Raw genomic sequence first — 14,121 nt, 5'->3', positions numbered from 1 at the left:
AGCACTTTAAATTTTAGTACAAGCAAAGTAAGCTAGTATCAAGGTGTCAACAATTTTCTTCAAAAAAAAAAAAAAATAGTGTCAATAATTAATCTTCTTTATTTAAGCATTAAATTAATTTTCGACAAAAAAAAAAAGATAAAACATTAAAATTTCAAATTAGGTGTACAAAATGACAAATAACAAATAATATTAGATTATAAGTTCATATAAAGGTTACAAAGGTTCAATTCACAACATAAATTTGTTCAAATGACTAAATCAACATATTTGGACAAGTGCTTTAAAGATTAAATGAAAAAAAAAAAGAGAGAGAGAGAGAGAGAATGAATTAACATAGAGAGTAGCTTAAGTTCGAAGATCTTATCATTGACTAGCAATTTTTATACCATGAAATTGTGCTGATTTATAGCCATTATAGCTGTGTACTGTATCATGAACACTTACACAACCTTAGAAGTAAAAATATGGCTAGAGTAAAAAACTTGTCATCGCTGAATCTGGCCAAGAAACCTATTGTATTACATCTATCTATACAAGGGAATGATCTCAGAGGTGGCTGTACACCCTGTACTTGGTTTGCTAAGTTAAAACTGATTCTCTAGTTTTGAACATTACCTTACTTTATTCTTGTTAATCTTAAAGAACTGATGTAGCAGTCTGTGAACTTCACCATAGTTGGAAGTAGAAGAGATAAGACGGTCTTGAATCCATTGTGGTAGTTTGCTAGCTGGGTGTGAAGAACTTCGCTTTATAGGGTCAGAGACATATCGTGAATCAACCAACAAAATAGCAGCATAATCATTTATGTGACGAATTGCTCTGCCTGCAAGTTGAGAACAAGTATACATGTATGAGGTTAAAACTGTGTTTGGAATACATGATATAAGCATAGATTGAAAAGCAAGCATCTAATTATAGGTCAAGTTCTGATATTGCTTACCAATTGACTGATTCACAGCTTTCATACAAAGATTTTCATAATACTCCTTGCCTCTTCGCTTGCAACGTCGTAAAATGTCAAACCCAGAATTAAGATTTCCTCCATTATATGCGTCATTATTTGAAACCTGTAGTGTGTTGGTAAATTTGGTGTCACCAATGCCTTCCATGTGCTTTATTCTCTCAATCAGCTCAATATCTGATGGGCTAGGGTAAGGAAGCCCGGCCATAACAATACATCTGCCCATTCCATCACTGAAGTTGATGCCTTCTGATATCTTACCACCAACTACAGCCAATAATACTGCACCATTTAGAGATGTTTTGCTTTCACTTGGGGCTTTATTAGAAAGCATGTCAATTGTATCTTTGTACTCCTTCAGAACACCTTCAATATCTGAACTGCTTCGAGGTTCTCTAAACAAACGCTTCTTTTTTGTAATCCTGTTTAGAATGCCACTTGTTCTCCATACCTCATAGACCTTGTCTTCGTAGTCAAATGAAGAGAAAAATACAACTATTCCTTCAGGAACTACACTCACCAAATTGCAAAGCATGAGACCAAGCTCCTCAATCTGCACTTCCAAAATACATAAACAAAGAACAACTTTCAGCATTCAAATATTTGGCTGAATAGTTACTTGAAAGAAGAATGTTCATCAACAAGAAAACAAAAGGAACTCCAGGGAACTTAAATTAAGGTCACCAAGAAGACTACACCAGAGCAGATATGTACTTTAAAGAATCGATATGACTTCAAATTCAGCACAATGTCCTCAGGATTACAAAAATACAATATAGCAGTCTTGCAAAATGAAACAGGAGGGCAAATGACGGACCATTTTTGGCGAGCTTCTGGATGCATAGCTGAAATCGAATGACAGGCCAGATGGCCCACTTGATACAGCAACTGGTAGGATACTCTCAGGAGGGATGATATGACCACATGAAAAGAAATGCAAACTCTCTGATGGTAGCCAAGGGAAGAGTCTCTCCCTCGTCTCCTCTATAGGTTGCAGAGTTCCTCCAGCCAAGACAACTGCATGAGCTTGATTTACAATCTACAAAATGGCCATCATTCATTTAGAGGAGCCAACTAAACCTATCCAACCATGAATACCACCACACAAGGTAACAGTAGAAAGCAATGGAAGGTAAGTTAGCAAACCTCAGAAAAAATCTTTTCACCAGTGAGCATAACATATTTGATGAATCCATCTTGCTCGGACAGTTCTTTTGATCTCAGCTTTGAGACTATTATCCTCCCATCAACATTTTTATTTGTCAATGATAATAGCATATCAAGTAGTGCCCGAAATCCAGACAAAGTACTTCCCCCTTCTTTACTGATAGAATCTCCAGGGATCTGCTTCTCCAAGCATGTAACCTTATCTCCATATCCACTGACCTGAGCATTAAACTATGACAGTAAGCTACACAAGATTGCAAGGAAACACAAAAAATATTATGCATAAGATAATGCTGCAAACATTTGCGCACCTTGTGAATGATGTTGCTTTCCTTAACGTAATTTATGAGCTTTACAAAATTGATGTTGTCGATATTCAAAGCAAATAGAAAATCATTTATTGTCACTGATGATTCGTTTGGACCTTTTGTAGCTCTATCAACAGCATTGCTAGTTACATTATCATTTGTTTCATCCTCATTGAATATAGCTTGCATGAAAGCTCGGGTCAGGATCATTAAGATTTGGATATATCTCCTATTTCCAGGCCCCAAACGGCTACGGAATTTTTCAAGGTAATTCTCCAAGCATTGATGCAAGTTTTCCAACTGAATAGAAGACAATCAAAATTAATTGAATTTTATAACCTAAAGCAATTAAACTGATGGAAAAAAATTTGTCATTTTCTTTTTTATGTATGTAAAGAGCTCCAGTAGTCCAATTCAAAACAATACCAAAGAACGGCCAATTCATGATAGGAATTCTGGTGCTAATACTCTAATAGGGAATGAATGAGGAAAAAGTTACCTGTGACAAAGTAATCTTTGCATCATACATGCCAATAAGTGAATCAGCTAAATTATGAGCCTCATCTATTATAATGATATTGTTCTTCAAATTTATTCCAAGGGATTCACGAGAAGCTTTCGATAATAGAGATTGATAAGGAAGCACAACAAGATCCGCTGTTGGAACCATACGTCTTGAGCCATAGTATGGACAAGTTCCTAATCTGCTACCAAGATCAACAAGATCTTCAATATCTAAAGCCTCTTGCTGAGAGACATCACTCACGAAATCCTTTTGCAACTTCTGTTTTCTAAGCATTGGGCAGCCTGCAGAAGCCTTTGTCCGCCGTACCCTTCCTCCAGGCTCCAGCTTCTGAAATCAGCAGGTGCCATGTCAGAGTTAAGCATTTAACTGTTAAGAGGTTACAAATTGACCTATCTCTGGATAAAGTGATATGGTTATAAATCTTACAGGTAACAACATAAGTATGCAAAAATGTACAGAAATATCATTCAACACAATTCTGGCAAAACAAAAAGGTTGTATTGAATTGGAAAGCAGCAAAAAGTGCAGCAGCTTCAGACAAGCATCATGGGGCTTGCCTCAAACAAAACAAATAAATTAAACATCAAGTGAAGAGGCTCTGCAAACTCTTGATATTAGAATGATGTTCCATAGAGAATTACACAACATGGAACCTTCAAACTGATAATTAATGATTATCTAGTTATCTACAAAGGGGTAAAAATAAACCATACATATAAATCTTATCCAGGAAACTATCAGCAACTTAGTTGATTAATATCCAAGTTTGACACTACTTAATATAAAGCAAGAAAAGACATGAGAAATCAAAATGGATATAATATTGGATAAATCAACTCCGTGATAGTCATAGTGCCATCATAATTTAGAGATTCAACATTAGTACTAAGTAGTGGATTTTTAGAATGAGTATAATTATCAGGCTATTTATTGTGTCGCGTGAGTCTGGTGGGGATTCATTTGATATGAGGCTCACCACCCTCTAAGGAAGAACATTTTAGCCAAATAAACTTTTTCTCTTAGAATCAAGTACCAGAACATTCACATGTGAGATTGAATAATACCAATGTGACAGTATCTGCTCTAGAAAGCCAATATCATATAGTTGCCTTCCACAAATACATGTAGACTAAGCAAATGATCAAACAACAAACATGTCCATTACAAGTGACATTCAAAAGTTCAAATAATAGTGTACTATAATGACACTAGTGATGAGTTGATGAGGTATAATGACAGCACAAAATAACTGTTCATCGATCTCTATTGCAGGATAAGCTGAAAAAGCAAATCTAAATAGCAAGATATCACACACCTTGATCTTAGAACTTCCATTTTTCTTACTATTGTGCAGCTCCAAACAACGTTCATTGATGCAAGCAGGGTTACCAATCTTCAGCACCTCTGAATTAACATAAATAAAGAAAATCCCACATTGCAAAACATTAAGAAACATGGAATACAACTTTGCCACCAAGCAGCAGGAATGTAATACAGGCCACAGCTAAATATAAAACGAACAAACTTCCTCCCATTATCATAATACAGTTAGAAAGCCCCAATGCCACAAGACTCCATCTAAGAAAAACTGATTCTTATTGGTTTCGTATAACTAATGATGGCAATTGGCAAGAGATGTGTTAAAAAGTTGCAGGTTTCAATAACATTAGACGATGCTATAATTTCATACATATGATGCACAGTTGCTCAATGTAAATTAAAAGAGATAATCCTTAACAGCTTTTGCCAGGATTCAGGATCAAAAAGTTAATTATTTATTAAAATTATAAGATGAATACGGATGTAACTCAGAAGATGCAAATAAATCATGGACAACAGCATTGTCTATATACCTTGATTGATGCAGAGATTCTTCCTAGAACCTAAAGAGACAACCTTCAACTCAGAACCAAACACAGTCTTATTCAACTCTTTTATAAACTGGGAAAGCTGCGAATGTGTTCTACTACAGAAGAAAACCTTCAACCCCTCTTCCTCTCCATCCAACTTATCCTCTTCATCCTCGTCACTCGACGAACTAATCGAACCCTTCCTCTTACACACCCCACCCTCTTCCTCTTCTTGTTCACTCTCATACTCCTCTACCAAAAACTCATCATCATCATTCAACAATTTCCCATCATTTCCCTTACCATTTCCCCCCTTCTCAACCCTCTCATTCTTCCCAATTCCACTCTCATTGCCGAACAAATCACCCACACCACCTGCTCGACGATTTGCCTCAGTGAACTTTTTTGACTTAACCCCAATTTTCTTCTTCTCCTGAACTGGGTTTTCTTTATTTACCACAAATTCTCGCATCCAATCGGGTTCATCATCAGACGGACATGAATTCCCTAAATTGGGTTTTTGCTGATTTTTCCGATCGACGAGCCACTGCAATGCGCTGCAAATAATGCTTAAAGTTTTCCCAGTTCCTGCAACACCCGAAATTGTTGAGATTTCGAGAACATTCTAGAATAATCTAGAAAGAGATGAAAAGGGGTATTACCGGTGGGGCTTTCGAGCATGGAAATACCGCCATTGTCGAGAAATTGATAGAGGGAGTTCATGAAATCGAGTTGAATGGAGTACGGTTTGTATGGAAATGCTGGAAATTTCTGCTTCCATTGTTCTTCCTTAGCTTCTACTACCATTCTTCTTCTTTGCCTTTTTTTTTTTTTTTTTTTTTTTTTGGAGAATTTCTGGTTAATTTCTCTCTCCTCGAAATCCTATGAGCATTTGGGCAGTGAAAGGCGCCATTTTGGTTGAGTTAAGCTTAAAAGCGCGGGAGATGCCCAAAGTCTAACGTTAATGACTTTTGGAAATTTTATTTTAAAAAAAATATAACTATTTTGTTGGAAAAAAACCTTATAATTTTTTTTTTTTTTGTACTAATTTAAACCGTATGTTGCACAAATTAAATAGCTATTATTTGTTTAAAATAGTTGTTGATATTCTTTAGGAAAAATTGTTCAAAATAGTACAAACTTTGAGCGATCCGCTAAAAATAAGTCAATCTTTTAATCATTTCTAAATAAAACAAACTTTGAGGGATATCCGTTTTAAACAAGTTATTTTACCTACAACTTATTTAGGCGGTTAATTTTTTTGTTTATCTTATAAAGTTGTTTAATAGTTTTTTTAAAAAAATACAATATCACGTGTTCCATATAACTTGTTCATGAGGTAACTAATCGGTTTTAACTAGTTTAAAGCGAAAACCCTCAAAGTTTGTATTATTAAAAAATAATTAAAAATTTGACTTGTTTTTGACGGATTGCTCAAAGTTTGTATTATTTTTAACAATTTTTCCTATTCTTTATTTGAAAAAATAGTAAAATCATAATTTCATTCATTTATTTTGGAAGAAGTATTGTATCTATTTAATCATGAAAATTTGAAGGAAAAAAAAAAGGACATGTGTCCTTTAATGATGTCAGCATGTTTTGTTTTAGTAATAGTTAATAGAATAGATTTAGGAAATCTTATAAAAAAAAATTGACAAGCATAAACCAAATTGTAAAATATTTTTATTGAACACAATTTGAGGTCTCTAATCACTCAATTAACCACTAATTTCCCCTTCATTCTTCTAATTACTCGTAACTCTCACTAACTATTTGATAATTAAGTTGATTTATAAATAAAATAAAAGAAAATAAAAAACAAATATCACCCTCACCAACACCAGTGAGCCACCATCTCCTTCTCCCCCTCCCCCCATCCCCAACGCCACCGCTTGGAACCCCTCACCCCCGCAAAACCGACACCCTCCCTTTCCCCTTTACCCTAGACGACCACCTTCCTCTTGAAAACCACCAACCAATACCACTTTTTGCCATAACCACAACCCAGAAAACCACCCCAAAACCCCAACCAAAAACGCTTTATATGCAACCAAATCCTCTCCTCAATCTTCAACAAACCCTCCTTAAACGCCGCAATCTCTCTCCTCCCATCTAATTACAACTTCGAAATCCACAAATTTGTCCATCAAATCCTCTCTCTCTCCACACCTTCACCACGCATCGTGGTCCAACTCCCCGAAGGATTGCTCATGAATCTTTATCAACCAAAAAGCTAATAAAACTCAACAATGTCTTCACAACTACAACAAATCAACCTCACTTAATGACTCCATGACTCTCTCCGTACCATCATCTCCGATCCTCCTTTTCGTGGTTCCGAATCATATGGAGTTAGTGATCCCATGGATTATGAATAGAGTGTAACCTTCAGCAATCCTTCACTAGTCAATCGTTGTTGCTTATCGTTGTCCCTTATTCGTGGTTGCCTTATAATGATCCATGAACGATTTACAAGTTCCTTAAAAACTTGTAAGCGGCTCCCTAATTTGCTTTATCCCTAATCGTATATGTTAATTCCCACTTTCTATGAGTACCAAGCATATTCACAACATGCTTACGTAGGCGCGTTCGAACGACGCCTACACATTGTTAGTGACAATTTAGGAGAGGAGATTCCCTTCTCCTCACCCAACTCTTCCAAACTGACTAGTCACTGATTGGGATCGATTGACTGGTTTATGGTGGATTGAATTGGTGGGTGATAGGGTGTATTTTGTTCTCTATGTAGGTCATGGTTAGCCTTGTAATAGTACAAATTTTAATGTCCGCATGACATTGCTAGTGATGACCATATAAGATCAAAGAATAAGTCTCGTGTAAAACGAGTGTACATTTTTTTTTTAAAACTAATCAATTCATTGATAAAAAGTCATTTGACATCTACAAATGAAATCTAAATTAACAAAAACATAAAATTGAATCAAATTAGGGTTTCCTTCATCATAGCTACGATAGTTGAAAAGATCTTGCACTGTGGTACATCTCTCGCACACATCGCTGGAATATATAGCTTTTTCGAAGAGACATTCTAACAATTCGATGTAGTCGTAAGGATGATTCTCATTTGATTCGCCTGAACGCATTTGAAAATTTGACAACCGTTGCGATCTTGAACAAATCTTTACCAAAGAACTGACAATAAGGCAAAAGATGATTACTTTTTTATGAACCATAACACACAAACAAACCCTAAACAAACAACTAAACTAATAAAACTAACGACTCCCCCATAGAGAGACACTCCACCATAGGAAGACGGACGAATATCTACACTACTTGTGTAGATTTATTGAAATCTAAATAAAATTTAGGGAAAAGGGTCGGAAATAGTCTAATTTCCGAACAAATTAGACTATTTTCGGCCTAAAACGGCCAAGATTTTGGAGAAACCTTAGGAGAGAGGAGGAGAGAAGAGGAGAAGGGAGGCGAGATTAGATCAATGTTTATATTTTGAGTTTTTTTTTTAAAAAAAAAAAAAAAAAGAACGAGTGTACATTAGTTTCATTGTAAAACGATCCGTTTAAGCGTAACTTTAAGTATATTTAGGGTAATTTTAACCACTTAAAGGGTAATTTTTAATTTGTCGTTGGTTTGAATTTTATTTTGATGTGTAATTTCTTATAGATACGGGATTACATACTATAAAGACTAATATGATTAACCAAATAAATTATAAGTTTTTTGTAAGATAAAATATATTAATTAAATAGTAATAACTTTCGCGCTATAAAGATAATTTTAAGTACTTTTAATATACTTCCCTAGAAAAAAAGTACTTTTAATATACTAGCTTTCCTAAGTCAAGGTCTAGGGTTCAAACATTGATACCACCTCTCTTTCTCTCTTCTCTCTTAAGTACTTTTATAGTCTTGTCATATCAAACACAAAGATGACTCGTGCCATTAAGGAAATGAAAATAATATATAATTAGATAAGCCTCGTACGATGCACGACATAAAAATTTCCTCGTATGAGATAAATTATATATATATAAAAAACCATGAATTACAATGCTATTTAGATCTAACTAATTTTGAAGAATAGTATAAATTTAAGGAAATTATGCAATACGAAATATTCTTTAACTAGGAGTATTTATATTTTGAAGCCAAATAGTAACTCATAAATTCTTCAGCAATTAATTTAGGTGGGAAAAATTTTAACCACAACTTGCCATGTGTACAATTTGAAAAAGTAATGATGTCAGCAGTTGTTGTTTTAGTTTATTTAATAGAAAGATATTCTTGAAAACTAAGGAATATTATATGGGAAAGTATATATGTAAATGGAAAATGTTGAAAATCATTTAATGTCACCAAAGTTTATGGATGTGTAATACAATTTTACATGAAAATTATGAAAAAGTTACTTGAATTATTTTGAATTATTAACATTATCATACTACTAATAAATACACGAATTATATTCATTGTTATTGTTATCATTATCATTATCATTATCATCAATACTTACATTAATAAGTATTATTTTAGATTTCTAGATGTAGTTTGATGCCTTATGAGCAAACCATAAAATTTTTAATTTTGTAAAATTTGAAAACAAGGGTAAAATAAGCTATTAAACCGTAAATTTTGTAAAAACTAACATATTAAAAGTGGGTAGATAACTTGTGTGATGAATATTTTTATAAATTAGAATTCAATTTTTTTTATTTAATATACATTTAAAGTACATACGACTTGACATGTGTGAAAAGTCTCTATATACCACTTTAAAACAATAAAAAAAAAAGTAATTTATGATGAAAAAATTTTCATTTTAGAATGCTTTATGGAGGTCTATAAATTTATAACTATTTAAAGGATGATACTAAAACTTGATATCATATACATCTATATTATTACAACAGGTGGCTTAATCATCTACCTAAATAAAATAATAATAATAAATAATAAAAATAAAATCAATGGAAAATATTTGAATAGTGAATACTAAAGATAGTAATGCACTCAAAATCTTAGTCTTCTCTTTTTTCTCTAGCCTCCATTGTCAATTTTGAAGGGGCTTATATCGGATTTCACCGGTGGGAAGCCCCAATCTTTATTTTATTTATTTATGTTTAATTTGGTCTCCGGTTGTGCGGGGCTACAATTAATTATGGCTCGGATTCGGGTTACGGAATCAGCACAAGAATTTATTTTCTCACAAAATTGCAAAGCGACAATGAATCCATTCAAAAAGTTGGATGAGATAACGAATCGCAAATGTGCCGAATTATTACATTTATGTATTTGAATTCTTAGACCTTCCCCGATTAATTCTTGTGTCTTTGGTTAACTAGTTTATTGAATTGGGGTTCTTTCTCGTAAGTGATACACTTACACTCTGCACGACTTCTGCTTTTTCCGCCGGACCACACTCTTGACCTCCAATCGAGCTTCGAGCATGAGTTTGTTTTTTAAAATTTGTTTTCATTATCGTTGATCGTCAAATTATTGATATTGTACATTTGTATGTCTTTAATTAATGAAATTTAGTGTCATTAAAAAAAAAAAAAAAAAAAAGTGTACTCAACAGGTCAACATTGGTTTGTTGGGCTGAACACCTCAACCAACCCATAAACTAAAAACCCAAACAGTAAAATAGCCCAATAACACAAATTTCAATCAAGATTAAAAATTTCCATCAAAATCCAACCACCTTGATTTTGCCACATGTACACTTCTTGAATACACTGAATTCCAACACCACCTTCTCAACAAAACCCTAACACTTTAGCTTTCTTCATCGTCTGCTGCAATGGTGAGTTTCTCTCTCCTCTTTCTCTCTCTTCCATTCATCTCTAACCCCAAAACCCTCAATTAATTCATGGTTTTACAACTAATATTTTGTTAATTTTAGTTTTTGGGTGATGAATTGAACAGGGAAAAGGAACAGGGAGTTTTGGTAAGAGAAGGAACAAGACCCACACACTTTGTGTGCGATGTGGTCGCCGTAGTTTCCATCTTCAGAAAAGCCGTTGCTCTGCCTGTGCTTACCCCGCCGCTCGCACCAGGAAATGTATGAACTTTTTTTTTCTATCTCTTATTTTAGATTCTGTAAATTTTGATTTTGTTTATTTGCTGGTTTTTTTGAAGAAAAATGATTAAGATTTGAACTGGGTTTGTGATGTTTTGGAATGGGTAGATCTTGGTTGTTTTTTTTAGGTGATTATTTCTGTTTGCATTTTGATTTTTATGTTAACTATTTGATAATGGGTTTTTGTTATTTTGGATTAATTGTTGATATTTATATTGATAACTTGCATAATTGTTTGATGGTTTTATATATATTGCTGGGATTAATTTAGACCTACTTGACATTGCAATTGGTGGTCTGTTGTTTGTGTTTTTGTGTGGTTTAGACTTTGAGCATTAAGCTATTAATATGTTGGGTATTACTTGTAGCTGCATATATATGTGTCGTGTCGATTGATAGGTTTTCGTGGTTTTGATTAGTTGTTTTACTGCTGAAATTTTCTATTTAATTTGGAGTGAGCTTGTATTGAATTGTGGTGTTGGATGTTTGTGGGGTGAGTTTAGATAACTGGAGTCAGAAGGCAATAAGGAGGAAGACAACCGGAACTGGACGTATGAGGTACCTCCGCAATGTTCCACGCCGTTTCAAGACCGGTTTCAGAGAGGGTATGTAGTTTATGCTTGAATGACTAGCTTGCTTGTTTTGATTTTAGGGTTTATAATTGATGGTTGTTTTGCTTTGATTAGGTACTCAAGCAGCACCAAGGAAGCTAGGCGCAGCTGCATCAGCTTAAAGAGAGTGAAAGTTTCAGAGGGGTTAATTTGGGTACTACAAGCATTTAACTCCATTTTTGAATCTTTGAAGTGTTTGACTAGCCTTTATTTTATTTTATTTTTCAAGAATTTGGAGACATTGTATTGTGATTAGAATGATACTATTGGATTTTGTTTCTCTTTTCAATGTGTTGTTAGCTTAAATTTTTTAGGTTTAATGACGAGATTGTTAGTAGTTTCAAATTTTGATATTTGGTGAAACATATTATATTCTATTACTCCATATGGTTGTCATTGGTAAGGTTGATTTTGTTTGATACACTCCTTGGTTATCTCCCCTTCTGGATTGATTAGTTGTGCAATAATTTGGTGTTGATGTGGTGTGATTCCACCTGAGTATAGTGTAAGAAAAAAATTGGTAAGTTTGAGTCATTGATTATTTATCATCTGTCATATTCTTTGAAGATTAAACATTGTTTATCTCTTATTTGAGTATGATGGATGAAATATACTTGGAAAATAATGTCCTACATTACTCTTTGGGTTGGATAAAATGATCATCGTTGGATTGGTTGGTGTTACGTTAGCATGCTACTCATACATTTTGAATGCTGGAATGTTTATAATGTCATCCTATTCTCTGTGCTTGAAAATTGCCACACTTTTGAAGATATAAGGTAGTTTTTGACCTAAAGAAGGCAACTTACTACGGAGTAGTATATATGGTTACACCTTAGAAGCATGTTTGAGTGCTGGCCTTCATTTCTTCAAAGTTACTCTGTTGTCATGGATTACATTGGAAGATTGGGGTTCCTCACTTGGTTGAGGTATACTTAGAACTGTGTATGTAAGAGTTTGGACTTTGGAAAGGCTGAGAGGGACGGTAGATTAGTTCTGGACGGGGAAGAATATATGTTTGTCAGAAACAATATACTGGAGATTAGTACTCTTGGTTATTTTCATTTTGCTTATACCTTAGTAAAAGGCTATATGTAGTTAAATGATGCCATGACCTATATTTTTTTTGAATTAGAAATTATTGGCTAGTAGATAGTAATGTACAATTTGCATTCTTATTCCGACGTGGTTTTGGAAATGTTTGCATTGTAATTGGAGAAACATGTTTTAATGGTACTGATATTGTGGATGTGAATAGAATATCGGAAAGAAGGATGAGGAAGTGCGTAATTTTTGAATTATGATAATAGAAGAAACGTGTTTGCTGTCCTGTTATTTGTAGAGCTACTTCAGGTAAAAATTAAATGGGAGCTTTGTGATGTGAAAATCCTTGTATGCCTAATATGATGAATGAAGTATACAGTGTTGGTAAATTTATCAAATGACAAGTGATGTGAACAAGCATAGTGGAGTACTGAAGGTTTTAGGTGGGTGGTTTTGCAATTGTAGAACATTAAACTTTGATCTGTGGAATTATCTTCCTTTTATAGAATTGATCAAGATTTTGAAAAACCAACTATTATTGAGTATTGGTTGGACTTGCAAATTGAGCATTACTGTGTACTACTATGGTGTCTGATGTGTGTTCATCGGTTGTTTATGTTGGTGGCATAATTATCATTCATTATGCTTCAATCATGCAATATATGGTGCTGATGAACAATTTGTCTCAAATGGGATTGCTCTAGGAAAAGCTGTAGGTTGTTTACGTAATATACAAATTTATATAATTACCATATTCTCGAAGTAATTGAGCTGTTATGTACTTGTAAATCTTGCATTACAATGGGGAAAGGTGTAATAACTTTGTTCTAGTATCTAGACTGTGGTGGGGGATTCACTTCTCTATCTACGGCTGCTTGGGGAAACAATTGTATTCGAGTAGGAGCATCGTTATCACTAGGGATGTCAATGGGGCGGGGCGGGGCGGATGTTGGCCTTCCCATCCCCATCCCCACCTAATATTTTTATCCTCATCCCCGCGGCGGGTCCAATTTTCATCCCCATTTCCGCCCCACCCCCCACTTGGATATCCATCCCCACCTAATTTCCACCCAAGATCCACCTAATATCCGTATCTCAAATACACAATCTTACATAATTAATACGAATTATAAAATAAAACATTCTATACACATTTTTGTGTTATAATATAAGTGTCGTACAAAGTATTATAATTAATATTGTATTTCATGTAATTATTTTATAAATAGAATAAAAGTATTTAATTTTGCTTTAAAAGATATATAGATGTGGGTATGAGTGGGGATGGGGCGGGTATAACTTAAAATCCACCCCGCCCTATCACCCATGGCGGGTATGGTTTTTATCCCCATCCCCGTCCCACCATCCGCCAAACCGAGACCCATCCCCGCCCCAATTACTTGACCCGCCCCACTGACATCCCTAGTTATCACCTACGGGATCTTAAATATTAAAATAATGTCTACTTGAACATCGACGTTTGGTTCAGCACAATCAGAAATTTGTCCGGCAATAAGGAGAAAATGAATCCCATATAGGAGCAGGAAACTGAATCTAGTGATCTACAAGGTTTCTGACAATGTATCTGGAA

General features: G+C 34.4%; 2 protein-coding genes across 2 annotated transcripts; one reads left to right on the top strand and one right to left on the bottom strand.

The window, feature by feature from the left end:
* Window positions 1-384: 384 nt before the first annotated feature.
* LOC145560084 (uncharacterized) lies at window positions 385-5,622 on the bottom strand. Its single transcript, XM_081621341.1, has 9 exons — window positions 5,478-5,622; window positions 4,819-5,403; window positions 4,281-4,369; window positions 2,939-3,292; window positions 2,443-2,739; window positions 2,111-2,350; window positions 1,782-2,003; window positions 944-1,517; window positions 385-826 (listed from the first exon to the last, which is right to left on the bottom strand). The coding sequence occupies exons 1-9, from the start codon at window positions 5,620-5,622 to the stop codon at window positions 615-617; spliced, it is 2,718 nt and encodes a 905-aa protein (XP_081477467.1). The 3' UTR covers window positions 385-614.
* A 4,875-nt stretch (window positions 5,623-10,497) lies between these two features.
* Window positions 10,498-11,837, top strand: LOC145560083 (large ribosomal subunit protein eL37x). Its single transcript, XM_081621339.1, has 4 exons — window positions 10,498-10,599; window positions 10,722-10,857; window positions 11,379-11,480; window positions 11,562-11,837. Exons 1-4 carry the CDS (start codon window positions 10,597-10,599, stop codon window positions 11,606-11,608), a joined length of 288 nt encoding a protein of 95 aa, XP_081477465.1. The 5' UTR covers window positions 10,498-10,596; the 3' UTR covers window positions 11,609-11,837.
* Window positions 11,838-14,121: the final 2,284 nt, after the last annotated feature.

The sequence above is a fragment of the Chenopodium album genome, chromosome 9, assembly GCF_948465745.1.
Source record: "Chenopodium album chromosome 9, dcCheAlbu1.1, whole genome shotgun sequence".
NCBI lineage: Eukaryota > Viridiplantae > Streptophyta > Magnoliopsida > Caryophyllales > Amaranthaceae > Chenopodium > Chenopodium album.
Note: the sequence above shows the minus strand (reverse complement) of the source record. Positions and strands in the feature narration are given on the sequence as shown.

What these genes read in the sequence shown, in the direction of transcription:
- LOC145560084 (XM_081621341.1), bottom strand. Translation starts at nt 5,622, where the DNA reads ATGGTAGTAGAAGCTAAGGAAGAACAATGGAAGCAGAAATTTCCAGCA. An exon ending in AAAGCAACATCATTCACAAG is followed by an intron (nt 2,351 to 2,442) that starts GTGCGCAAATGT and finishes TTTAATGCTCAG; the next exon opens with GTCAGTGGATATGGAGATAA. An exon ending in AGCTGTGAATCAGTCAATTG is followed by an intron (nt 827 to 943) that starts GTAAGCAATATC and finishes CTCAACTTGCAG; the next exon opens with GCAGAGCAATTCGTCACATA.
- LOC145560083 (XM_081621339.1), top strand. An exon ending in CGCCGCTCGCACCAGGAAAT is followed by an intron (nt 10,858 to 11,378) that starts GTATGAACTTTT and finishes GGGTGAGTTTAG; the next exon opens with ATAACTGGAGTCAGAAGGCA. An exon ending in CAAGACCGGTTTCAGAGAGG is followed by an intron (nt 11,481 to 11,561) that starts GTATGTAGTTTA and finishes TGCTTTGATTAG; the next exon opens with GTACTCAAGCAGCACCAAGG.